The sequence below is a fragment of the Meles meles genome, chromosome 6 (assembly GCF_922984935.1).
Source record: "Meles meles chromosome 6, mMelMel3.1 paternal haplotype, whole genome shotgun sequence".
NCBI classification, from domain to species: Eukaryota; Metazoa; Chordata; class Mammalia; order Carnivora; family Mustelidae; genus Meles; species Meles meles.
In genome coordinates this window covers 119,297,470-119,325,034 of record NC_060071.1, presented here as the reverse complement: position 1 = coordinate 119,325,034, position 27,565 = coordinate 119,297,470, and the positions used below count along the sequence as shown (strand labels likewise).

At 41.0% G+C, this 27,565-nt stretch overlaps 1 protein-coding gene across 2 annotated transcripts in view; it reads left to right on the top strand.

Moving 5' to 3' along the window:
* Positions 1–27,565, top strand: part of DCAF5 (DDB1 and CUL4 associated factor 5) — a 103,376-nt gene that overhangs the window by 54,935 nt on the left and 20,876 nt on the right. For both annotated transcript variants that reach the window (XM_046008783.1, XM_046008782.1), the window contains exons 6-7: positions 354–567; positions 19,036–19,102. In XM_046008783.1, the coding sequence (XP_045864739.1) occupies positions 354–567; positions 19,036–19,102 (281 nt within the window). The remainder of the gene's footprint in view (positions 1–353; positions 568–19,035; positions 19,103–27,565) is intronic.

Sequence of the window (27,565 nt, the reverse complement as noted above, 5' to 3'; positions counted from 1 at the left end):
TTGGTGAGTATCTGCTTGATTATGTAGTTAGCTCAGGAAAATGAAGTAACTAATCATTTTAATATGTCTCTTCTTTTATGATGCTTTTGTTCTTTATTTCCTTTAAATTAACTGGTAATTCACCTTTTGGAGATTGAAAAGAGGAACTGATAGGTTAAATAACTTGCGCTAATGAAATCAAGGAGCCATTCTTATCCCATTGTTATTGTCTAGCCTACTGCATAGAAATACTTCCAGATGTACAAACCTGGGAAGAGATTTTGGACACATTTTGGGAAGAAGTAAATGTGGTCATATTGTAGACTCTTGTCCATCCTGCCTCATGCCCAATCCCTCTGCTTCCTGCCTTCCAGTTCTCTCCTGCGCTATGGTGGCAATCTATCCCTCCAGAGTGCCATGAGTGTGCGATTCAACAGCAACGGCACCCAGCTCCTGGCCCTGAGGCGTCGCCTGCCCCCTGTGCTCTATGACATCCACTCCCGCCTGCCTGTGTTCCAGTTTGACAATCAGGGTTACTTCAACTCTTGCACCATGAAAAGTTGCTGCTTTGCAGGGGATCGCGATCAGGTAGGTGCCCTCTGTCTCCTGCATCCGACATTCTTGCTTTCCTCTCAGATTGCTCCTTCTGTGCTGGTCTGTTTCTCTTTAGCATCATGTCAGGAACTATTGAGGCATACGGTGTCTCTGGACATTTTAGCATAATAATGAGTTTCTTTATCAGAACTGCCTCTGAGTAATACGAGGCACACACCATGAACCAAGGCTGGCCACATTATAGTTCTGAGCAACCAAGCTTTGCCAGGTTTGGGAACAGACTTTAAGGTTCTAAGAATGTGTCATTTCAAAAGGAAGGAGGGAGTCCCTGGAAAATTAGCCTGCTGAAAAAAGAGAGACTGTGTATGTGTGTGTGTGTATCAGTAAAACACAATGATGAATGAAACACCCTAAGTACCATCCAAGACACATATATCCTGAATGGCCCCTTGGGATAGCATCTTTTTCATGGATGAGATGGGCTGAGCGGCTTTGTTTGAGAGAAAGCCAGATGCTGACTCTTACTTTTTACTGCCAGCGTCACAACTGGGAAGGAGAACCCAAGCTGCATTTCCAGCCTTTTCAAGAGTCTCACTGGGAATTGAAATACTGATGTTGACTTAGAACTGGCAGTTTAAAAACATGCTTGGCATTCGTGCACCTGTCTTGGCCATAGATGTTCTGAAGTGGGTGTCAGTGTGTGGACCAGTTAGACTGGTCTCAGTAATCAAGCTGAGTAAAGACAAGTATAAAGAAGCATTGATCAGATAAACACATTGGGGTTTTTTTTTTTTTTTTTCCCCTTCTCAAGCAAAACAAATCTCATGCTATTTCACATCTAGATTGGAAAGAGAGAGACCTTAATCTCATGCTAATGCTTGGTGTTTTCTTTGGGCTCATCATCATCTTTAACATATAATTCTCATATGCTCTGCTTGCTTCTTTAGATTTATTTGCGGGCAAGGGACATAAAAGAAACAGTTTTGGGGGAACCTGTGAAGACCCTGCTCTTTGAAAGCAGAACCTTGGGTTTTGGTTCCCAGACTGGAATTGCTACATGCTCCCCAACATTAGAGTTTAAAGACTAGTATATGCAGTAGGGGCAAAGTTGAATTGAGTTAAATGTTAGAGAAACTGAAAAATGTCTTTTAAGTTGTCTAGACTAGGGACGTCCCTTTTGTAAATAGAGAATATGTATCTAAATTCAGAACTATGTTGAAGTCAAGGGGCCTAGGGTCTGCTTAGCTGTGATCCACACTGGAAACCACTAGGTGGCCTCAGTCATATAAGCGATGTCTCCTCGAAGAAGTTAAAATGCCTGAATGACTTGGTTTTTACAGGCTGTGTGTTCCTGGGGTGGGAATAAGCATTGTTTCTAGACAAGATCAGACTCACAACATAACAGATCATTATCCACTCTTTAGATGGGTTGATTTCGTTTCACTTAGATGTGGAAATGACAACCAAGCCTCTCCCTCCCTTTCTCCCTTCCTTTCTTCCTTGTTGCCTTTCTTGCTTTTAAGTTTATTTTCCATCTTCTGTCACTCTCTTGTGATTCTTATTTCAATGACCAATAAAAAGCAGACACTAAATGTAATGGTTTATTAGGTTTTATTACTAGAAACATAGGGGCTGAGGGAAAGATGAAAGATACAAAGGAGAATAGATGTTAATTTTCTTTCAGTTCCTATATTAGCAGCCAGAACCTGTGTGGAGCCCTTAAAAGACCCAGCCAATATGGGTCTAGCCAGTTATTACTCTAGCCAATATGTAGAATACCCCGACCATGCTTTCTTAACCTCTGCAATACCAACTTTTTGGTTGAATAATTATTTGTTTTGTGGGCTTCTCTTGTGTACTTCAGAATAGTTAGTAGCACCCCTGGCCTGTCCCCACTAGATGCCAGTGATATCTTCCTAGTCATTCCCCAGACAACCAGAAATGTCTCTAGACTTTGCCAAATGTCCCCTGGGGGAAAATTGCCCCTGATGGAGAAACTCTGACCTACATTATAATAACCATTTTGGGGGCACCTGGGTGGCTCAGTGGATTAAGCCGCTGCCTTCGGCTCAGGTCATGATCTCAGGGTCCTGGGATCGAGCCCCGCATCAGGCTCTCTGCTCCGTGGGGAGCCTGCTTCCTCCTCTCTCTCTGCCTGCCTCTCTGCCTGCTTGAAATCTCTGTCTGTCAAATAAATAAATAAAATCTTTAAAAATAATAATAATAATAATAATAATAATAACCATTTTGCCCAAATACACTGGGACAGGTATTTCCACAGGCAGAACCAGAGTTAAGTATTCGTGATTGTCCTGGTTACATACATTGGCAAGATGTAGTTGTTTTTGCCTTTAAGGTTATACATAATGATAAAAACATTGAATAATTTTTGATTTTTTTTCTCTTCAGATTTGACCAATTTATTATGTGTGTTTTTAAAAAGAATAATTTCTACACCCAATGTGAGGCTTAAACTCATGACCTTGAGATCAAGAGTCATATGGTCTTCCAACTGAAGCAGCCAGGCACTCCTTATGTGTGATTTTTTTATCCTATGGAAAAAGTCTATGGGTACTGTATCCTCTCTAACAAACTAGATTGTTTTTTCGTTGGGATATGTGGTTTTCTGTGAAGGAGGATGCAAAGTCATTGAATCTACCTTTGGACCCATTTCAGAGGTAGAGTCTTTCAAGTCTGTTCATAGTCCCCATAGAGATGATCAGAAGTGTATAACCTAGGGAATAGGAAGTACAGAGATTTATGTTAGGCTATTTTGTTCACTCTTTGGGGACTACGAAATGAAGTGTGGCTAATTCATCATTGCCTTGTCTCTAATACCTGGCACACAGTGAAAGCACAATAAATATTTGTTGAAGCAAATCTTGAATACTTTGGTCAATGTGTAGTTTTTAGTTTGTTAGGCCTAAGGCTTCTCTGACTATAAATCAGAATTGATAAGTACCATTTTTTCCTGCTCAACTTTCAGGGGCTTTATGAGGATGAATTAATAGATTTTCAGTGAGGCTAATCTCCTGAGCTTATACTTTCTAAGTGTTGTGCGGGAGGCCAAACTTACTCTCTCATTGCTAGAACATGTCTCTCAGAGGTGATTTATAGGCTCTGACTTTCCACACTCAGAGCTAAAGCAGCAGCTGCCACGGTTACAGTATGATCTGCAGGACTGACATTATATTCTCTGACTAGTCCAGACAGGATTTTTTTCTGCTGCTTTCAAATTCCAATGCCTACTCTTTCCTTATATTGGTCTTTATATTTGCTCTTGTTTTTGAACGCCCACAGCTGGAGGCTCTGTGCTCTGGAACTCTTCATTTAGTCATAGGCTGGGTAACCATCCCAGAGAGGAATCTGAGAATTTCCATAATAGGAATGAACATGGTCTAGAAAGACTCTTAAGTGATCTGTCTATCTAAGACAGTCTTCTGGCTTTTAATTACAGTGAGGATTGGTCCTTCCACACAAATGGACTCAGATACTATGCCAGAGAGCCTGTACTTCCTTTTAAACTAACCTAGGTCACTAGGTATTTCTTCAGTCTCAAAATGAAGTTAACATTTCAAGAAATTGGACTCAGGGAATAGAGTATGAAATAGGCTGAGCCTACTTTGTGTCTCGCCTGTGCTCAGTGCTACCATTGTAGATGAATTCTAATTATAGAGCTTTTAGAGATCATTTTGTATAACCCTCCTTTTATAGATGAAAAAGAGAACTGAGTCTCAGAGATGTTGGGGACATAAGTCAAGACAAAATACATGTTTGTAGCTGAGCCAGGACTAGAACCCAGATTTTTGAGATCTCAGTAGAGCCCCTTTCTTTTTAAGATTTTATTTTTAGGGATGTCTGGGTGGCTCAGTTGGTTGGGCAACTGCCTTTCGCTCAGGTCATGATCCTGGAGTCCTGGGATTGAGTCCCACATCAGGCTCCCCGCTCGGCAGGGAGTTTGCTTCTCCCGCTGACCTCTCTCCTCTCATGCTCTCTCTCTCTCAGATAGAATAAAATCTTTAAAATAAAAAATAAAATAAAATAAATAAGATTTTATTTTTAAGTAGTCTCTATACCCAACGGGGTGTGGGGGGACACTCAAACTCAATAACCCTGAGATCAAGAGTCACATTACAGCCCTTTTCACTCTACACCTTGATGCCAGCAGAAGCAAGGCAAGCAGCAAAAATGAGTGAATTGGGTTAGAAGTCATCTGTGGAGGTGGTGGTGATTGTGGCCAATATAGAGATCCCACCCCATCTAAATATAAATGACTCCCATCTAAATGAAGCTTTGACTCAGCTTTAGCCCATTGTTGCCATGAGGGTCTCTGGGCCTTTTCAAGGGAAGCCGGAGATCAAGATTTTAGTGTAAAAATCTCCTGATTTTTAAAATATCACAACAAATTAAAACCTTACTGTATGGATAAATTAATCTGTACATCATACCTGTTATACATTAGGAGCCACCAGTTTGAAACTTCTGGCCTCCAGCAGGATATTTTTCTCTCATGTTTAGTTTCTTGGTCTGTCCCTAATTCATAGGTGAGTGGAGACAAGTCCCCTTTTCCTGTCTCCTACTGGATCCTTACTTCCTGCCTCTCTCTCCTCCCATCTTTTAAAATAAGAAAGCAGATACTTACTGAGCATCTACTGTGTGCCAGAGGCTGTGGTACACACATGACTGCCACTCCCTCCTCTGTGGGGAGTCTTCTTCCCCTCTCTCTCTGCCTCTCCCCCCTTCTTATGCTCTGTCTCTCTCTCTCAAATAAATAAAATCTTAAAAACAAACAAACAAAAGCTCACGACTGCCCGATAACAACCTCTTTCAAATTTTTTTCTTGTTTTTTTTTTTTTAAACTTTATTTAAAGTAATCTCTATACCCAATGTGGGGTTCGAACTCCTGACCCTGATATCAGGAGTTGCATGTTCTGACTAGGACAGCCAGGGGCATCATGATTTTCACTGAAAGCCCTATATACAATCTGTCTTCCCAGCTCTTGGCCAAAAATACATTGTTTGTTTATTTCTGATACAATCTTTTTTTTTTTTTTTGATTTATTTATCTATTTATTTGACAGACAGAGATCACAAGTAGGCAGAGAGGCAGGCAGAGAGAGAGAGAGGGAAGCATGCTCCCCGCTGAGCAGAGAGCCCGATGCAGGACTGGATCCCAGGACCCTGAGATCATGACCCGAGCCGAAGGCAGCGGCCCAACCCACTGAGCCACCCAGGCGCCCTCATACAATCTTTTTAATTATTCAAGTTTATAACTTCTGTCATCAGATAAGATGGTATAAGTGACATCAGATTGGCTGAACATCAACAGAAACAATTAACCCAAATACGGCCTTGAACTTTTTTTTTTTTAAACTAGCCCATCTTCTAGTCTTAAAGTATGGTGAGGAATCTTGCAGTTGGGGCACCTTGGTGGCTCAGTTAAGTGTCTGTCTTCTGCTCAGGTCATGATCTGGGGTCCTGGGATCGAGCTCCACATTGGGCTCCCTGCTCAGCGGGGAGTCTGCTTCTCCCTTTCCCTCTGCCTGTCTCCCCGGCTTGTGCTCTCTTTCTCTGAAATAAATAAAATCTTAAAAAAAAGAAAAGAAATCTTTGAGGAAAATAGCACTCCTTCCTTTGGAGGCTGCCTAAATGCAAGGGCTCTCCTCCTTGCTATCACCATCGTACTTGGATTTTTTGTTTTTTCTTTTCTCCCTAAAGCCTGACTGGGTACATTCTGTCTCCCAAGCTTCACACTCCCCTCTGCATACTCAGTGAGCCAGTCTCTTAATCCACTGAGCCACCCAGGCGCCCCAGTGAGCCAGTCTCTTAACAGGGTTAAAAAGAAGGCCAGTTTTCCACCTGCTAGCTCTTCTGGCACACACACTTGTAAGGCAGCACTCAGCTTTTGTTCCCTTTCCTTCACAATTCCTTAAATGGTTCTTGCCCTAGATTGTGAAAGTCTAGCAGAGCTCAGGCTTCTGGGAAGTCAGTCTTTCAGGCTAATAGGTATATATGTAGTCTGGAAATGGACAGTGTGGTTATTTTAAAAATTTTTTTAGATTTTATTTGTCAGAGGGAATGCAATAAATAGTGAATGCATAAGCAGGGGGAGTGGCAGAGGGAGAGGGAGAAACAGACTCCCCGCTGAGCAGGGAGCCCAATGTAGGGCTCGATCCCAGGACCTTGGGATCATGACCCGAGCTGAAGGCAGGCTCTTAACCCACTGACCCACCCAGGTGTCCTTGCTGTGGTAATTTTTTTTTTAAGATTTTATTTATTTATTTGACAGACAGAGATCACAAGTAGGCAGAGAGGCAGGCAGAGAGAGAGGGGGAAGCAGGCTCCCCGCTGAGCAGGGAGCCTGATGCGGGGCTTGATCCCAGAACCCTGGGATCATGACTTGAGCTGAAGGCAGAGACTTAACCCACTGAGCCATCCAGGCACCCTGCTGTGGTAATTTTTAAACCTTCTTTTGCTTTTAACCTAAAGCCTGGCCTTAACAATTCCTACCTCTTGCTGAAAATGGGATGGGGAAGGAAAGGGAAAGTATGATAACATTTTCTCGAAAGGGCGAACATTGGAGTTTCTGAGCACTGGAATCACTTACCCAGGACCTTCTTTTAAACTTGATAGATGGCAGGGCCCCCAAAATCATGAGAATGAAATCATCATAACTCATCCCCTGGAGAGAAGAGCTGACTTGTTCCCTGTGAGTGCAACAAAATGGCCTTGAGTACGTGGCCTGGCCTCAGACATTACATCATCACTCAGCCTTTCTATGTTGACATTATATGGGTATAGCAGAGGTGCAGGCATTCACCAGTGAGTGTGCTCCAGGCCAGTGAGGCACATAAAGTTTAACTTGATTCTTTCTCTAACTCCATGTAGCCCTGATTAAGCTCGCTGGGGGTGTGGCATGCCATATGTTCTCCTTTATCCGAAATAAAGGCACCCTCTTGGGGTCTGTCCTTTGACTTGCTTTGTGACTTGAGACTATTGTTTTCTTCTCCTCATCTTCCTTTTCTATATTGCATATTTTTAGCCCTTTAGCTTCTAAGGCACTTTTCATTTCATGTTGAATCCTCCCAGTGACAGATTTCACCCCAATGCAAAGCTGAGGCCTAGAGTGTTTGGAACAGCAGATGTCATCGGTCACAGGAGGAGGACTGGACTCAGTCTCTTGCTTGCGATCATGCTGTCTTCTCTTCCTCATAGACGAGCTGCTACCTGGGTTCTACAGAGGAAGTGTTGATAGCACCTTCCATGGGCTAAGAGGAATTCCTTGTTGTATATATTATTTAGGTGAATTACTTTACAGGCTTTTGTAGAGAGAAGGTAGCATGAAAATAATATCAGCCATGTATAACTCTTTTTGAATCCTGAACCTTTTCGAAAATCTAAAAGCTATGAACACTTATTCAGGAAAATGTACATATGCACATCATTTTGCGTATAAAATTAAAGAGTTCATGAAATTCTGGAAACCTGGCAGTTTCGGGTATTAGCCATCCTGAATTAAGAGTTTATCCATGGATTAGATCCTTTAGTTCATTTACTGATGCAGTTTTAGAGCTTTGAAAGCTTCAGAGGTTCTGGAGTATAGCAGCCTGTTCAATATGGTCTGGTTTATAAGTGTTTAGTGGAGAAGGGACACAGGTAAGCTTGATTTCTTCTTAGGAACAAAAAGAATTGATAGGATCTGGTGATACAACATGATAGTTCTCCCTCAATGTATAGTTCTAGCTCGGAGGCTGGACTCTACTAGGAAATTTCTGGTAGATACTCATGAAGGGAACAGAATATTACCTTTCCTGCTCTACCTGCCCTATCTCCCATAGAGATTTGCCTCTCTTTCGGGTGTCTTCAGACTTTGGAGAAAAAGGAAAGTAACATTTCTTCCTCTGAGTGGTTGGAGACCCTGGCTTGAACAACGAGTATAAATACTCCTATGCAGACTGAAATGAGTGATGCTGTCTCTCCACTGCCCAGGCCCCACATCCAGCAACTGAGGCCCACAGAGGAGAGATCGGTGCCGAAGGCCATTGGGTTGATTGCCCTTCCTCTTGCCCAGCTTTCCAAAAGAGTTTTGCCAAATAAAAATTCATATTTAAGTAATGCAGCCTACTTTGTTACAAACAGCTATTGGAGACTTAGAGCATTTTTACACTTCTTCCCTACTGGTTATTTGACTACTATTGGCTGTCTTTATGGAACATTTCTTTATTAATAGAATTTTCCTACTTGGTTATTTTAATAAACCAAAGAATTCCAGGAACCTAATGGAATTGAAATGGCAAGTGGATGCAAGAGTCATATAACTTTACCTGAGCAAAAAATAGTGGTAGTCTTATGGGTATGCATATTTTTATTATTTTGTTGGGAGCCAAGGGAATTCTGTTTCTCCTACCACGAATAAGATAAAATAAACTTAACGGCTTTGGGAATTTCCAAAGCAAAATTGCACTGATTGCTTTAGATGGCATTTGTGGCAGGTCCTGGGTGTAAATGATATGAATATTATATCCAGTTGCAAACTTTTTTCTGGAAATAGTCTTTGAAAGAGCACATCACGAAATTGTTCAATCACATTTTTTTCCCTTTCTGACAAAAGGTCAGAAGTAAGATTTAAATAGCAGTCTCTCTGCTGTTACTAATCTAGGCTAGAATAGCCATCTGGTTTTTCTATCCTAGTCAATACAGTTAATCAGGCAGGCATGCCATTTATTAGAGACTAATTAATCAATTACTATGGAAGGAGCCTTGGAGAAAACTGTGTAAGTTGATCAGTACTCAATGAATAGAAACTGATTGATATGTTCCCTTCTTTATGAACAGATGTTTGGGAATATCACATGCTGTGCAAACACACATACATACACTTAGAAATGGAGCAGAAAGATATTTCTCTGTTAGCAAAAGGCCTGTTAAGATATTAACGGGTTATTCTTGGAGCATATCAGGTGATGGCCTATCCCTCCTGCTGTCTAGAACATTTTCCTCTTTTTAATGTGGATTTTGGGAGGGAAGAAGGGGGCAGTTTTTGCTTCTATGTTTCTAAACCCAGTGAGGCCTTAGAATATTGTTAGTAAGGTTATCTGTAACACCTTTAAATAAAGGTGTTAGGGAAAGAAAAATAAGTTCTTTGCTAGACGATGGCTAATACATTTGGGGTTTTTTTGTTTGTTTTGTTTTGTTTTTTTTCCCATTTTCTTCTAAGAAGCTTCTATTTAGTAGGCAGTTTTGCTGTGGCAGGCCAGGCTATGCTTAGATCCCTCTTTGACCCTTCAAGTTATTAAAAATTTTTTGTGACTTGGGTGACTGTAAAGGTGGTCTCTGTTTTTAGAGGCTTGGACTTCCCTGGGTATTCAGCTAACAAAATGCCTTTGCAAATAGACAGAGGTCTTTCTCAGAACTTGTGTGATTGGAGAATGCTAAGAGATGAAAGGGGCAGGAGTTCCTGGAGGGGACACTGGATATTACAGCGGCCTACCAGAGAGTCAGAAGTGTTGGGTGAATGGCTGTTTTCTATAAAGGTTAATGGATTGACAAGGATATGTGGGCAAATGAGACAGCGACAGAGTGCTAATGCCGTCATCTTTTCTTCATGCTGATGGTAGTGGTTCCTTCTTAAAATCTATTGAGAAGAACAGCTGTTGTGTCCCTCTGCTTGACCAAGTTAATATTCCATACCGATAGTGGATTAGATAAAAGGATTAGATAAAATGCCCTGGCCTCGTGTTAACTCAGAAGCGACTGAGCTGCATCGAGGTGAATAAACAGACTGTCTTCTTGGGACTGTAGAATGAATGAACAGCGAGGTGGGTCAGAGTGTGGTCAGCCTTTAACCTTTGTGGCCAGCTAGCTGGGGAGGATTGTGGATGACAAGGATCCATACAACTTAATGCTTGTGTTTGCATTGGTGTCACCCATTTTACCCACAGAGTCCAACTAAAATTAAGTATGTCTCCCACTCTCTGATCTGAACTAGTCTCCCCCCGTAATCTAGAGCATTTTGGGAAATGGGGCTTTAATTGCCTAGATACTGGACTACAAAATATTTTTCTCCTTCTTTGGAGCCCTGCCCTGTTCAACTTTGGATATAAAATAAAAAATTTGTATGAAGTGAGTTTTTAATTTGTCATTTACCTCCCACACTGTTTAGAATAAAGTCAAAGAAAAGACCTAAGAGAAGGTGATTCTTTACATTCATGTCCTACTTGGTGATAAATATAATATCACCTTGTTTAGTTTTTGCTTTTCTAAAACGGAACAGCAATCTTTAAGTTTTTTCATGGTAGTGTTTTGTTATGTTTTGTTTTAATTTTATTTATTTATTTTGACAGAGAGAGATCATAAGTAGGCAGAGAGGCAGGCAGAGAGAGAAGGGGAAGCAGGCTCCCCGCTGTGCAGAGAGCCCGATGTGGGGCCCGATCCCAGGACCCTGAGACCATGACCTGAGCTGAAGGCAGAGGCTTTAACCCAGGCGCCCCCCCCCCCTTTTTTTTTTTAAAGATTTTATTTATTTATTTGAGAGAGAGAGAGAAAGCATGAGAGGAGAGGTAAGCGGGAGAAGCAGACTCCCTGCCGAGCAGGGAGCCCGATTTGGGACTCTATCCCCGGACTCCAAGATCATGACCTGGGCTGAAGGCAGTCGATTAACCAACTGAGCCACCCAGGTGCCCCTTGGTAGTGTTTTAAATGTGAATTTTGCTTGTGAAGTCCTCCATCATAAAAGGGAGTAAAAATATTAAGTGTGGGAATTTGGAACAAGCATTTTTTCTGTTATATTTCTGTAGCTTACCTATTTTTAAAGGGTTATCTGCTGCTGAACCATTCTGTTATCTACGCCAGAAGACTTTACTCCAGGTCAGCCTCAGATTCAACACCAGATTCCCTGGGTAAAAATATGCAGAGACTATTTGAAATTAGATATCAACATGAAAAGGGAAAGAGAGAGAAAGAAACCTGTATCTTCAGTGAAGTTCAGTTTTCTGGTTAATTCAAGTAATTACCATGTTACTAAATTTGGATATAATTATGCAGTTTGGGTAGTGATTTCTTTTGGTGGTGATTGGTGTTGGCACTATGTGGTCTTTGTTCTCTTGCTCATTTTTCCTTGTATCCCACAGCAAGTACTTAACTGCGAGAAGGCGGATCAAGACTAGCAGTGCCCCAGTTGTCTTCTTGAGCACTGTCTGTTAGCAGGGCCTCAGTCGTAGGCTCCAGCCTGACCCTGTGAGGAGATGGCCCCTTCCAGTACACCGTTAGAAGAGGGACCATTTCCAGCTGCTCTGATGATGTTAAAGATATCTCTGCAGTCAGCCTGCTTGAAATAATCTGTGTTTTTGCAAAGCTTAAAAAAAAAAAAAAAAAGACAAAGGAATTCTTTTGGCTATCTTATATTTTAAATTAGCCCAGAACCCTGTGCCCTCTCTGGAGGACTCTTTTCCCAGATATTCATACAACTTGTTCCTCATGTGAGCTCTGCTCAAAATTCCTTGTTGTCAGCGAGGCCTTATGTGATCAGTCTATGTAAAACAGAATAGCCAACCCCCAGCACCCTATATATGTCCTAATATCCTGTTCAATTTTTCTTTATAACACTTACCGCCATCAGACACGCACATATATTCTTAACTTTTTTTCCTCTACCCACTGTTCTCTCACATTACATGTGCATGTAATTTTTTCTCTCCCCACCCAGTAAAATATAAGAAGCTTCATGAGGGCAGGGATAGCATCTTTTTTTTTTTTCATCAATTCTGTATTTCTTTCCTTGGCACAGTGCCCAACACATAGTAGACATTGGATAAATATTTGTTTAATGAATAAAGAATGAACTCATTTTTATTTTAGTCTCTCACAGTCAGCAGTATCCCAGGCAGCCAACTTTTAATGCTGGAAGGGGCCCAGCAGACAACCATGAAATGCCATAAATGAATTCCAGGGCAGTTTTGTGATTTCAGTGTGTGAACACTTAAACGGTCTGACTAGACGGCAGTGGGTCAAGACCCCCGCCTTGGAAATCATCCCAAGCTGTTCCCTTGTGATGGTTCCAAGAGGAAGAGAGGGTCAGGAATTGCCCTTACTTCTAAGGTGAAGCCTGTACATTGTATGCATTTTCTACATATTTTAGGAGCAGTCATATTAAATCTCAGAGGCTTTTACTCTGTGGGAGTTTTCTTCCTTCTAAGGCAGTCTTCTGAGTCAGCATTCTGTCTGGGAGTCCCCTTTTACCTTTTCATGACTTTCCCTGCTGAATAGCTGAGCAAATAGGAAAGCACTGATCCTTCACTATGAAATACTAAATCTGTGATAAGCCCAGCCTGTCTCACTTTCATCCCCCACTTTTTTTTTTTTAAAGATTTTTATGTATTTATTTGATAGACAGAGGTCACAAGTAGGCAGAGAGGTAGGCAGAGAGAGAGGAGGGGAAGCAGGCTCCCTGCTGAGCAGAGAGCCCGATGTGGGGTTCAATCCCAAGACTCTGGGATCATGACCTCAGCCGAAGGCAGAGGCCTTAACCCACTAAGCCACCCAGGCCCCCCACTTTTTAAAAATATTTATTTTCTGTTTGTCTAGTTTGAGAAAGTTCTGGGGATGGGGACAGAGTAGCAGGAATTCTGTATGAAGTTTTGTAGCCCCTTTTAAACACAGAGCATGAAATGAGATGTTGAGTAATAAGTAAAGTACATACTATGTATACAAATAACGGGCAGATAGTTCTTTTAGGCTCCCTCTCCCCATGTGTCTTATTTTGGGTTCAGGTTTCAGATGCGCATGGTTAATTTGGAAACGCAAGAAATGCTAGAGCAGTGGGGGAGTCCGCTAGGGAAAGGAAGGATGACTTAGTGAGCCAGCAACAGCTGTGGGCAGTTGGAGCTTGATCCTGAGAGGAGAGAGTGTTGAGCACGCACTTCAGAGTTACTCCCCACAGGAACGAGAAAGCTGGAATATTGATATGCCCACTTCCGCCAGTCATCGGTTGAGTGCAGCTTCGAAGAAATGTTCATTCACCAGAGCAGCCTGCCGTCTCCTAGGCTTTGATTTCGATACTGGCAGTTGGCAATGAGGTAGAGCATTTGAAACAGCAAGGCCTGAGGGGTCTGAGCTGGATATCGAGGACTGAGCTATGCCTTGCTTCCTGTTTCTCCTGAAACAGCACCCATTGCTTTCCCTTTGCCCCCTTCCTTTCACCGTTTTTACGTCTTTACCCAAGGTCAGCCCCATGCTCAAATCTGTCTTGGTTTGCCGCTTATGATTCACCACGCATCTTATTTGTCATAATGGCACCTAGTGATCTCTACTTCCTGGCATGGTAGTTGTGTCCATGAATACACACATGTATATTTTCTACCATAAGCTCCTTGGAATCCAGGTATTACCTTACATGTCTTCATAAGTCCCAGAATACCTGGCACATAAGTGCCTGGTTATTATGTAATCAGTCAATCTTTCCCCCTAACTTGTAGGTGGTTTTGTAAACAGCTTTGAGAGGAAAGCCCTTGGGTTCCTGAATTCCAGCTTCCTAACTTCCTGTAAGGAAAGTATCAGAAACTTCAGGGAGTGAATCCTAAATCCCTAAAGTCAGGGAAACAAGGATTCACTTTTTCTTTTTTTTTTTTTCTTGTTTTAAAGAAACTTTAAAAAAGTGTATACTTTAGGGGCATCTGGGTGGCTCAGTGGGTTACGCCTCTGCCTTTGGCTCAGGTCATGATCTCAGGGTCCTGGGATCGAGCCCTGCATCGGGCCCTCTGCTCAGCAGGGAGCCTGCTTCCCCCTCTCTCTCTGCCTCTCTCCTTACTTGTGATCTCTGTCTGTCAAATAAATAAATAAAATCTTTAAAATTTTTTTTTTAAAAATAGAAAATAAAATTTAAAAGTATATACTTTAATAGTATTAAGTATATTCACATCATAATGTAACCGTTTCCACCATCCATCTCCAGAAGTTTTCATCTTCCTATACTGAAACTCCATGCCCGTTAAACAGCATCTCCCCATTCCTCCCTTCCATCCCCATCCTGGAAAATTACCATTCTACTTTCTGTCTCTATGAATGTGACTACTCTAGGTACCTCATAAGTGGAATCGTACAGTATTTGTCTTTTGTGATTGGGCTTATTTTACTTAGCATGTTCAAGATTCATCCATGTTGTAGCACAAGTGAGAATTCCGTTTTTAAAGCTGTATAATGTTCCGTTGTATGTATATACCACATTCATCTGTTGATAGACACTTGGATTGCTCCTACCTCTTGGCTAGTGTATTAATGCTGCTATGAACATGGGTGTGCAAATATCTCTTATAGATCCTCTTTTCAATTGCTGGATCATGTGGTAATTTTATTTTTAATTTTTTGAGGAACTACATGTTGGGTTTTTTTGATATGAGCCATCCTAATGAGTGCAAGATAGATTCTTATTGTGGTTTTGATATGTATTTCCCTAATTATTAGTGATGTTGAGCATCTTTTCATGTGTTTATTGGCCATTTTGTATATGACCATTGCATATTTTTTTCTTTGGAGAAATGTCTTTTCAAGTCCTTTGCCCATTTTTAAACTCAAATTGTTTTTAAGTGTGTCTAAGGAAACTTTTTAATTGAAGTCTTTAATTGATTAGTCTTTGGGTTTCCTTGTCTCGAGCGTATTTATGAAGTGATTTGTCGAGTAACCATGACCCAGCAGCTTAGAGACTTGTAGTTCTAATCAGATTTCCACCATTCCCTCACAGAGGAAGCACAGAATCTTAAATTAAATGAGCTTCAGAGGTTGTCTGTTATGGCTGCTGTAACAAAATAGCGCAGACTGGGTGTCTTATAAATTACAGTTTCTTTCTCACAGTTCTGGAAGCTGAAAGTCCAAGATGAGGGTACCAGCGTGGCTGGGTTCTGGTGAAGGCTGTCTTCAGGGTTGCAGAACGTGAACTTCTCTCTGTATCCTCACATAGTGGAAGGCACCTGGGACCTCTGTTGGGTGTCTTATTTATTTATTTATTTATTTATTTAAAGATTGCTTTATTATGAGACTTTTTTTTTTAAGATTTATTTATCTATTTACTTATTTATTTATTTATTTGACAGATCACAAGTAGGCAGAGAGGCAGGCAGAGAGAGAGAGGAAGGGAAGCAGGCTCCCTGCTGAGCAAAGAGCCCAATGCGGGGCTCGATCCCAGGACCCTAGGATCATGACCTGAGTCAAAGGCAGAGGCTTAACCGACCAAGAAACCCAGGTGCCCTTACTGGGTCTCTTGTTAAGATTGCTAATTCTGTTCATGAAGGCTCTACCCTATTCTCTGATCACCTCCCAAAGGCCCCACCTCCTAATACCATCACATTGGGCATTAGGATTCCAAAATGTATATTTGGTGGGGAACACAAACATTCAGACAATAATAGAGAGCTACCAGGTGAGGAAATTGGACCCATTTCTTTTTCCACTGTGCCCTGAGCTAAATCACCTAGCCCCTGTGGATAACATTTTCTTTATCTTTAAACATGCCTTTCTCGGCCTCCCTTCTCACTTTCTTACAAGTATTTTGAAGACTGGTGAATTGATTTTTTTTTTTTTAAATATTTTATTTATTTGACAGAGAGAAATCACAACTAGGCAGAGAGGCAGGCAGAGAGAGAGGAGGAAGCAGGCTCCCTGTGGAGCAGAGAGCCCGATGTGGGGCTCGATCCCAGGACCCTGGGATCATGACCTGAGCCGAAGGCAGAGGCTCTAACCCACTGAGCCACCCAGGTGCCCCGGTGAATTGATTTTTTAATTATTATAAAGTATTTACATAAGGCATGAAGTTGTGTGTAAGTTGAACTTAACAGTTTTTGGAATTGTTCAGTGTCATTTTTAAGTCAGAAGTTTTCTGTAGAAAACTGTAGGCCCTGGTGGCCTGGATGGCTCACTCAGTTAAGTGTTCAACTCTTGATTTCAGCTCAAGTCACAATCTCAGTGTTGTGAGATCGAGCCCCCACATTAGGCTTTGTGTTGGGCTTGCAACCTGATTAAGATTCTCTCTCTCTCCACCTTTGCCCCTCCCCTCCATGCCTCTTCTTAAAAAAAGAAGAAGAAGAAAACAAAACTATAGGCCTTTCTTTTTCTAGGAAATAAGGGGATGACACCAAAAGGCAGGAAATAGTGCTGACTTCAGCTTAAAGCAGTATACTTTTGTTAATCTTTGTAAATAAATGAGCTGTCAGGGTTGCTGACTTGTTGCTGTTAGACAATGTTAGACAATGCTTTTATAAGTCCTAATTAAAATCAGTCTGGCTCAGTGTCCTATCTGAGATCAAGTAGTTTGAAACTGCCACATAGATGGGGATTGCTTATGATCCTAGCACTAACTCATGGCTGGGTGGTGATGGCTTCCTGTTCAAAGATGTCAGTTGATAGCAGGGATGTTCAGGATGCTTACACTTAGAAAAAGATCTCTGGGAAGCTCCTAATTTTTTGTTCTGCATTAGAAGTGTTTTTGAAAAATTGTGATAAAATATACATAACATAGCGATCACTGTGGAGACTGTATGGAGGCGCCTGGAAAAATTAAAAATAGAACTACCATATGATGCAGTAATTCCACTACTGGGTATTTGTCCAAAGAAAATGAAAATACTAATTTGAAAAGATACATTCACCCCTGTGTTTTTTGCAGCATTATTTATGGTAGCCAAGCTATGGAAGCAACCCAAGTGTGCATCAATAGATGAATGGATTAAGAAGATGTGGTGTGTGGGGGTGTGTGTGTACACATACATGAGTGTATACACGTGTATACATACACACACACACACATATATATATGTATGGAATATTAGCCATAAAAAAGAATGAGATCTTGCCATTTGCAACAATGTACATGGACTTAGAGTGTATTATATTAAGTGATATCAGTCAGATAGAGAAAGACAAATCCTAGAGAAAGACAGACTGGTGGTTATCAGAGGGAAGGGGGGGGGTGTTAGGGAGATGTGGAATAGGTGAAGGGGATTAAAAGGCACACACTTCCGGTTATAAGCAAGTCACAGATTTGCAAAGTATAGCATAGGGATAATATAGTCAATAATACTGTCATAGTGTGTGGTGACAGATGATAACTACACTTATCATGGTGAACATTGAATAATGTGTAGAAATGTCAAAACATTATGTTGTACACCTGAAAGTAGTATATAGAATTGTAGGTCAACTATGCTTCAATAATACAAAACTTAAATATATGTATATACACAACAAAACTTTCCATTATAATCATTTTTAAGTGTGCTGTTCTGTGGCATTAGCTGCATTCAGATTGTTGTATAGCCATCACCACTGTGCATTTCCAGAACTTTTTCATCCTCCCAAACTGAAACTCCATACCCATTAAGCAGCAACTCTCCTGTCCTTCCTCCCCCTAGTCCTTGGCAACTACCATTTTACTTTCTATCTCTATGAATTTGAGTACCCTAGGCACCTCATATAAGTTGAACCATACAATATTTGTCTTTTTGTATCTGGCTTATTTCACTTAGCATAATGCATTTAGGATTCATCCATATTGTAGCACAGGTCAGAATTTCCTTTTTAAGGCTAAATAATAGTCTGTTACATGTATATACCTCATTTTATTTATCCATTCATCCATTGATGGACATTTGGGTTCCACATTTGACTGTTGTAAGCATTTTTTTATGAACATTGGTGTACAGATAGCTTAAGTCCCTGCTTTGAGTTCTTTGACATATACCTAGAAGTGGAATTTCTGGGTCATATGGTAGTTCTGTGTTTAACTTTTTTTTTTTTAAAGATTTCATTTATTTATTTGACAGAGAGATCACAAGCAGGCAGAGAGGCAGGCAGAGGGAGTGGAGGGGGAAGCAGGCTGCCTGCTGAGCAGAGAGCCTGATGTGGGGCTTGATCCCAGGACCCCAAGATCATAATGTGAGCTGAAGGCAGAGGCTTTAACCCACTGAGCCACCCAGGTGCCCCTATGTTTAACTTTTTGAGGAACCTCTGTACTGTATTCCATAGTGTTTGCACCATTAAATATTCCCACCAACAATACGCAGGGATTCAATTTCACCACATCCTTGCCAACACTTGTTTTCTGTTTTTTTGTTTTGTTACTTTCTTTGTGTTTTTTTTGGTATTAGCCATCCCAATGACTATGAAATGGTATCTCATTGTGATTTTGATTTTCATTTCCCTAATGATTAGTGATGCTGAGCATCTTTACATGTACTTATTAGGCATTTATATATTTTCTTTGGAGAAATAGCTGTTCAAGTCCTTTACCCATTTTGGAATTAGGTTGTTTGGTTTTTATTGCTGAGTTTTAGCCAGTGAACCTTTTAATTGGCAAATACATTAAAGAGGGTATTTGCTGTGTGATGCCTTATGAATATTTGCCCATTTGCCTCATTTATTTTTTAAAAAATCTTTATATAGATAGGTAGATAGATGTAGACATTTTGTCAGTCAAGATATAAATAATAAATATGTATTTTTTTTTTATCCCAACAGTACATCCTTTCAGGCTCTGATGACTTCAACCTGTACATGTGGAGAATTCCTGCAGATCCAGAAGCAGGTGAGTATATCCCTAGCATGAACCTACTGCTAATGTTGGCTCTGTTGATTGACCTTTGACATATGTTGTGTCCTGAAAGGAGTGATCTGTAGAAATAGAGGAGGATATTTCTCTTTTAATATAGTAAGTTTATCAGAAAAGTGACCAAGGGAAATTTAAACATAAAAAATAGAAGCCAGATTTCACTATAACCTCATACAGGCAGACCCTTATTGACTTAGTGATGCTCAGATTTCTTCCCAAGAACTTTCGTTAGGCTTCATAGATCTCCATTATGTGCATTTTCCTTGCTCCTGTTTCACCCCTGGAATATTTTTATCTTGCTTTCCCTTTTTGTCCATCTGCATATCTTGTTTATTTCTCTAGGGTCTTTTCCTTTCCTTTGGCCTCCCTAATGATGGTAACTAAAGGGTAACTTTCTTTGTTGATGGACAAGTTCAGTCCCTGGGGTTTGGCTTTTCCCAGATATCAAAGAAATTTAGAAAGAAATAGTTTTGCATTTTCTCTAGATGTATTCTGAAAAATGCCTGCAGCTTTCCATGAATTTGGATCTAGGCCATCTGAGCTTTCAAACATCATGGATCATTCTTCATTCTTGATAATGGTGTCTTCACAAACTCAGTTCAGTCTTCCACTGGTTGCTTCCTACTGGTAGAAAAATGTCTGTTTTTTATTCTCAAGACAGCTCAATATAGCCATCTGTTCCAGGTGATACATGGCATCAAACTGGAAAATGGCCATTGGGAAAGGAATAGAGGACTATGCCAAGTTTATTATGTAAAATTTGTCTAGTGTTTAGGGAAGTTGTTGGTTTGCCTGTTGCTGAATTAACAATATTGTTACCAAATGTCTGCCTTTCAAAACTTGTTGAAGGCCACTTTTGATGTAACCATCCTATTACTGCTGTCTGGTTACTAAACAATTTGCAAAAGACCTTTTTTCCCTTCTGGAATTTAGAAAGCATGAGTGAAGCAGCTTACCTATGAAGCACAACCAGATGGGACAGCAGCGGTCTAGCTGAACAAAAGTGATATTCTAGCACTAGACTATTGCGTCTCCACCCCCTGGTCTTATAGATTGATTATCTGAGAATTAATCTTTGGGCTTAATTATATCTTTTACCTGATCTTAAAAAGCTTTTAATTATTAAGTCAATGTGATTTTTTTTAAAGATTTTATTTATTTATTTGAAAGAGAGAGATCACAAGTAGGCAGAGCGGCAGGCGGGGGCGGGGGTGGGAAGCAGGCTCCCCACTGAGCAGGGAACCCGATATGGGGCTCGATCCCAGGACCCTGAGATCATGACCTGAGCCAAAGGCAGAGTCAATGTGATTTTTTAAAATAGAAAGTGGATAACCCCCTTCCCCTAGGCTGTTCTCTGGAATCTTTTTTCATGTTTGTATAAAGAGAGAATAGGGAAGAATTAACAATAGTATTACAGATATTTTTCCTCTCCCAGCTTATTTTTGTACTGATTTAAGGTATGGGCCACAGTGGGCTAACTTTTTAAGTATAGATGACTATGCAGTCTTCAGGTCAGCAGGGATCTGATAGCTGACTTAAGATTCCAATATTAAAACTGGGAAATGGATACCCAGACTTTCCAAGGGTTTTCTAGGCACAGCTGCTTTAAAGGTATTCGAGTTCTAGATTCTCAAATTCTATATGTATTCTTTCATAAAATCAGTATTCCTAGGAAAGTACCCATTCTCCTTTCCCACTTCTCCTTTCCTCTTCTTTCATGTTAGAAAACAAAAACAAAAACAAAACCCAGAAAATCAAAAATACTCCATAAATTTCCAACCATTTACCATAAGAGGTAAAAACCTCCAAGGTGCAAAAATATATTAGGCTGAAATGTCTGGGGGCGGGGGGTGGGAATAAGTAATGTGGAAATACTATTTCAAGGAGGAAAAACGAGTGATGTAAAATTTCTATTAGAAAAGTACTTGTAGGGGCACCTGGGTGGCTCAGTGGGTTAAAGCCTCTGACTTCGGCTCGAGTCATGATCCCAGAGTCCTGGGATGGAGCCCGGCATCAAGCTCTCTGCTCAGCAGGGAGCCTGCTTCCTTCTCTCTCTCTGCCTGCCTCTCTGCCTACTTGTGTCTGTGAAATAAATAAATAAATAATCTTTTAAACTAAAAAAAAAAAAAAAAGAACTTGTAGGGGCGTCTAGGTGGCTCAGTGGGTTAAAGCCTCCACCTTCGGCTCAGGTCATGATCCCAGGGTCCCGAGATGAAGCCCCGCATCAGGCTCTCTGCTCCGCAGGAAGCCTGCCTCCCCCCTTCTCTGCCCTCCTATCTGCCTACTTGTGATCTCTCTCTCTCTCTCTGCCAAATAAATAAATAAAATCTTTAAAAAAATAAAAGTGCTTGGGCACCTGGGTGGCTCAGTAGTTTAAAGGTTAAAGCCTCTATCTTCAGCTCAGGTCATGATCTGAGGGTCCTGGGATCGAGGCCCACATCGGGCTCTCTGCTGGGCGGGGAGCCTGCTTCCCCCTCTCTCTCTGCCTCTCTGCCTACTTTTGATCACTCTCTGTGTCAAATAAATAAAATCTTTGAAAAATATTTTTTTAATTTTTTTAAAAAAATTTTAAAAAATTACTTGTAGGGCTTCAGATCCCACAGAGTATGCAGTCGTGGCTCCCACCGCACAGTAGCTGCAACAGTCACAAAAGCCATAAAGGTGTCTGTGGCAACAAAATGTGCTAGAAACATTCAAGTTCTGAAGAAGGCAGAGCCCTTCTAGCCCACCCACAGATGCTGACCCTCGTCTGTCCTGGGGCGTGTGCACAGAGCCTACAGATTGGGCCACCACAGAAAAAATCAGAATGTGCACTGGTCACGTGGGTTGATATGACAGAATCTAGAGGTGCCCCAATCCCATGGCCAATCTTCCCTGTAGGACATTTGCTGAGTGCTAGGGTTATCCTGGGAACTATGGGACTGGCCGGGAGAGGCAGAATGCAGGTGGGTCCCACCTTAACACAGTGTTTTGGAGAAAAAGCACGCCCCTCCCAGGCCCCCTCGCGTGGGAAGGGCCTGCTCTATGGAGCTTTTGCCAGAACATGCCGGGGGAAAGAAGGATAAAGAGCTAAGCTTAAAATCTCCAAGGGGGGGGGGGGGGGCGCCTGGGTGGCTCAGTGGGTTAAGGCCTCTGCCTTCAGCTCAGGTCATGGTCCCAGAGTCCTGGGATTGAGCCCCGCATCGGGCTCTCCGCTCCGCGGGAAGCCTGCTTTCTCCTCTCTCTCTGCCTGCTTGTGATCTCTGTCTGTCAAATAAATAAAATCTTTAAAAAAAAAAAAATTTATTTAAAATCTCCAAGGGACAGAACATTCAGAGCAGAGGACAACAGAGACTTGCCAGACTCTCCATTAAAAGCCCAAGAGGTGGGACGCCTGGCTGGCTCAGTCTGTAGAGCTGCAGCTCTTGATCTTAGCATTGTGAGTTCAAGCTCCACATTGGACATAGAGATTAATTTAAAAAAAAAAAAGGCCCAAGAGGCTTACACTCAAGGATGGGCTGGACCAGGAAGGATGAGTGAACTATCCTGTATTCTCCTGGTGCTTAGGACACAGACCCCAGTTTGAGAAAGGCACCTGCAACAAGCACACTCTAGGTCTTGACTTGAGATATCTAAAGCCAGAAGTAGATGTATTCTTTCTAAAGAAGCAACCCAGCACTGAGCTGGTTCCTCCCGATTAGATTGAGGATGATCAAGCCCTTACTTTATTTTCTCAAGAGTAGAATGGGAAATGCCATAAGAAGGAAATCAGCTTTGGTCTGTGTTAGTCTGCTAGGGCTGCAATAACAAAATCCCACAAAATGGGTGACTTAAACCACAAAAATATATCTTTTCACAGTTCTGGAGCTTAGAAGTCCAAGAGCAAGTGCTGGCAAGTTTGATTTCTCCTGAGGCCTTTCTCCTTGGCTTGCAAATGACCACCTTCTCACTGTGTGCTCACATGACCTTTTCTCTGTGCACACACATCACTGGTGTCCCTTCTTCTTAGGAGGATACCGGTCTCATTGGATTATAACTTCATTTAACCTTAATTACTTCCTTAAAGGCCCTATCTCCAGATACCGTCACATTAGGATTTAGGGCTTCAGCCTATGTTTTGGGGTAGATAATTTAGTCCGTAGCAGTCTCTATGGTTTTTTTATACTCTGTGTCTAGCATATGATATCAAATAATGAGGCATGAAAATGTGGCTAGTAATCAAGAGTGAAAAAATAATCAATAGGAGCCATCCACAATATTATCCATATATTGAAGTTAACAGATAAGGACTTCAAATGTTATAAACAAACAAAATAGAAAAAAAGATGGAGAATTTCAGTGGAGAATTGTAATCTATTTAGAAAATCACATAGACATTATAAAACTGAAAACTATATCTAAAACTAAGACTTTATTGGGCGGGTTTAACCTACAGTGAGTGGACAGGCTTGGTGAATAAAAGGCAGGTTAATAAAAGCTATCAAAGGACAATGGGAACAGAGAACAGAAAGAGCACAGTGTAAGAGACAAGAGGAGCACAGATGATTCAGCATAGATGAAATTCAAGTCCCAGGAGGATAAGAGAGAGAAAATGAAGCAGAAGCAATATATGAAGAGAATTTTCTAAAACAAATGAAACAGACTAATTCTCAGATTCAAGAAACTCAGTAACCACAAACAGGATAAATACAATACACTTAGGCACATCATACGTCAGACTATTAGAGACAAAAGATAAAGAGAAAAAGCCCAAAAGCAGCCTGAGAAAATACACAAATTACCTGTAAATGAGCAACAGTAAGAGTGATGGCCAAATTATGGAAGCCAGAATATAATAGAATGATTTCTCTCAGGCGCTTAGAGAATTAAAACCTGCCAACCTAGAATTCTATATCCAGGGAAAATATCTACCAAAAATGTAGGTTTAATAAATACACTTTTAAAAAGGAAATTACAGAATTTTAATGCAATTGCTTCGCAGCCCTCAGTGAATTAAATACCGAGGAGTGACAGGTGTGCAGCGTCTTATAAAGAAAGGCAATTAGACATTATGTGCCTTCTGATAAAAAGAACACAATACTACTGATAGGCTTGCCAAATAAAACAACTCTGAATAAAACCTCAGGATCCAGCTTTCAGTTTGCAGGAAGCACAGAGGACAGAGGAACATATTGTACTACATTGTGAGCTTACAGTCCACAAAATCCAGAGTTCAGAAACATTAGGTCAAAGGGCCCATTTTCTCTAATAAATACATCCTACTGAAAAAAGGAAAGGATGGACAGGAGGAAGCCTATTGTATAAGAAATGTAAATGACATATTAAAACAAAAACCAGATCAAACTATTTAGAAATACACACTTGGATGAATAAAATTATTAAAAATGCAGGGAGGTGATTAATATAGAAATCAGGTAATAGCTGATTTCATGGGAGGAAAAGGGTTGTAACTGAAATGAGGTACATGAGGCATGAAAATGGCCAGAAAAAATGCCATTTTTTGACCTGGATGTCAGTTATAAGAGTGTTCACCTTAAAAAACTTTATTAAGCTCCACTTGTGCTGTTTTCTGTATCTTTTTAATTTCTCAGTGATGAAAAAAATTTGGAAATAAGTGTGGGTCAAAGAATAAATCACAATAAAAATATAATTTTCTCAACTGAACATGAAAACAAGTCATCCTGGCGTTCATCTCATGGATACTACAGGGGTATTTGGCTATAAAATTTTCTGTTCGTGTACCCACTCCGACAATAATTTTTTTCTTGAGTTATAACTTACATTTGTAAAGTACACTTTTATTGAGGAGTGACTTAAATTTATGCCAGGATGTCCACCATGATAAAGTGCTTGTTGCTCCAGGGTAACTCCAGCGACTAGAAAGTTCTTCCGTAAGTCTTACTCTGTTTCCCAGGAGTTGAGTGCTATCTTACTGAGAATGGCCTCTCTTCCTCTTTGTAGCCTTTTGCTCATTTGAAGGTAGCTCTCATGTCCTCTTCTAGATCTCTCCAGAGATAGCAACCTCCGCCCACCCCCGCCCCGATGTTGAGTTTTGCATTTCCTCAAATGATTTTTTTAAAATATTTTATTTATTCATTTGACAGAGATCACAAGTAGGCAGAGAGGGAGAGGGGGAAGCAGGCTCCCTGCTGAGGAGAGAGCCTGATGTGGGGCTTGATCCCAGGACTCTGAGATCATGACCTGAGCTGAAGACAGAGGCTTAACCCACTGAGCCTCCTAGGTGCCCCAAAAGAAATGATTTTATAATGTTTTTTTACCGTACTGATTTCTCTCCTCCGGATTTGTTCTACCTTTGTTTAAGGATTAACTAAATAAGCTCAGCAGATGTAGCCTGGCTAGACCAGAGGAAAATCTTGACTCCTTGATATTAAGTGTGCTGCAGGGTGTTTCAGGAAGTACACTCAAGATCACATAAACTGTTTTTGGAGGTCACAGAACCCATGATCTGCTCATACTTAGAGTTGGCTAGGGGCCCCCATGGCGTCTACGTGGGCTGTCGTTGGCCCTGGATCCCCATTCTTTATTTGATGCTTGGATTTCTTTGTACACAAGACAAAGAACAGGACCTTATGATTGCTTGTCTTTCTTGTTGGATTCACTAACTGGTAATTGAGGAGTTTGTTTTCTCTTTATTACCATTCAACATTACATCATCAGGTTATCACAGTAAGTCTGTCTCTTTGATCGTCATCTTGTTCTGCATGTAACTAAGCACCTTTTGTGATTATTTTTCATAAACCTTGGCTCATTTGGGGAATTCAACCTTTCTGCCACTCTTCTGACAACCCACCCACATTCTTTTCCTTTGTTAGTATAGCTTTCCTTTTTCTTTCTGTTCTTTTTATCTTTTTCTATAACTTTCACTGTTTTTATAATTAAGTACTTCTTGTTATCAAAATAATACAGGTACATAATTTTAAATCAAATTAAGATATTACAAAATTTATTTTTTTTTAAATGCAGCAGTTCCTTTCTCTTCCTGTAATTCATGCTATCTTTGAATTTTCAGTTTTGGACATTCTCTGTTGCCTTTCTACTCTTGAAATCAGCTACCTTTCCAGAAGGGAATCTTTGATCTAGTATCTGCAGGATATTTGCCTGGCATTTGAGCCATGACTCTAAGAGCCAAATAAGGGAATAGAGCTGTGAATCTCATAGGTCTGTGCACAGATTTTTGCTTAATCCCACCCTCCACTGCACCTGGTGTCTCCAGTCCAAAACCTCTTTAGGTCAGCTTCAGCTTGCAACCCCTAGGTCTCTGCCTATGTGGGGAACGGGGAGCTTCCTGGACATATGTGCTCAGAGGAGGCGTGTAATGGTGTAACTGCTCTTTATACAGGCTTTTAATTCCTCCTGGTTCTGGCCCTACCCTTAAGCCTGGCTTCAGGGATACTTAGCACCTCTCATTTTTATTTGTAACGTCTCTATATTTAAATGTTGACAATTCATAATTTAAAAAATTCTCAGCAATGTTTGGCAAGCCAGACATATGAGGACTAGATGTGGCCCTTGGGTTCTAGCTTTGAATACTTAGATGACAAAAAGTCTGTGGGGAAATCCCTACTCTAATCTATCTCCTCTGGAGGAGGCTGAGTTCATTCTGTCAGTGCATGCCTGCATGCTAGTTGAACAGAAGATACTAAGGCAGACTAATATGGGGAAGCAGCCTTGCTGTTCTATGCCTTAATGGTCCGACGGGCCATCAGCATTTATTGCAGACCTGCTGCGTGCTTCACAGTGCATACCAGATGCTGAGAAAACTAGATGGAGAGCAGTCCTGAGCGTTAGCCAAAAGCAAGGACATTCTTTTTTTCTCTACTCTCCTGTTCAGAAAGACAGAAAGTCACTGGGGAATTGCAGTTCCAAACTCAAAAGAGATGAAATGTATAAATAGTATAAGCTTAACAAATCTCTTAAGTAATTTGCATAGGGCTTCATAGTAGGCTAAGGAAATCATTTTTTAAAATATTTTATTTATTTGACAGACAGAGATCACAAGTAGGCAGAGAGGGTGGGGGGAAGCAGGCTCCCCACTGAGCAGAGAGCCCGATGCAGGGCGCGATCCCAGGACCCTGAGATCATGACCTGAGCCGAAGGCAGAGGCTTAACCCACTGAGCCACCCAGGCACCTCAGGAAATCATTTTAAGATGTGAGACCTAATAACCACCATAAGACTTGCTACCTGGCAAGGTTAGGCTCGGTTTTTCAGTTGATGTCAAATAATAACTTATTTTCTAAAAACCTCTCCAAAAATTAAGGGACTAGAACTAGGAATTTGGCTGTGGCAAAGAAAAAGCCCATCGGAATGTTTTACACCTCTCAAGTATGTAGGAAGAGCATCTGTTTTAATGTGATAATTCTGAAGATAAAATAAACAGACCAGCAATTATGTATAGAGCCAGTGTGGTATATTGGAGAGAGCATTTGAGCCTAATGCT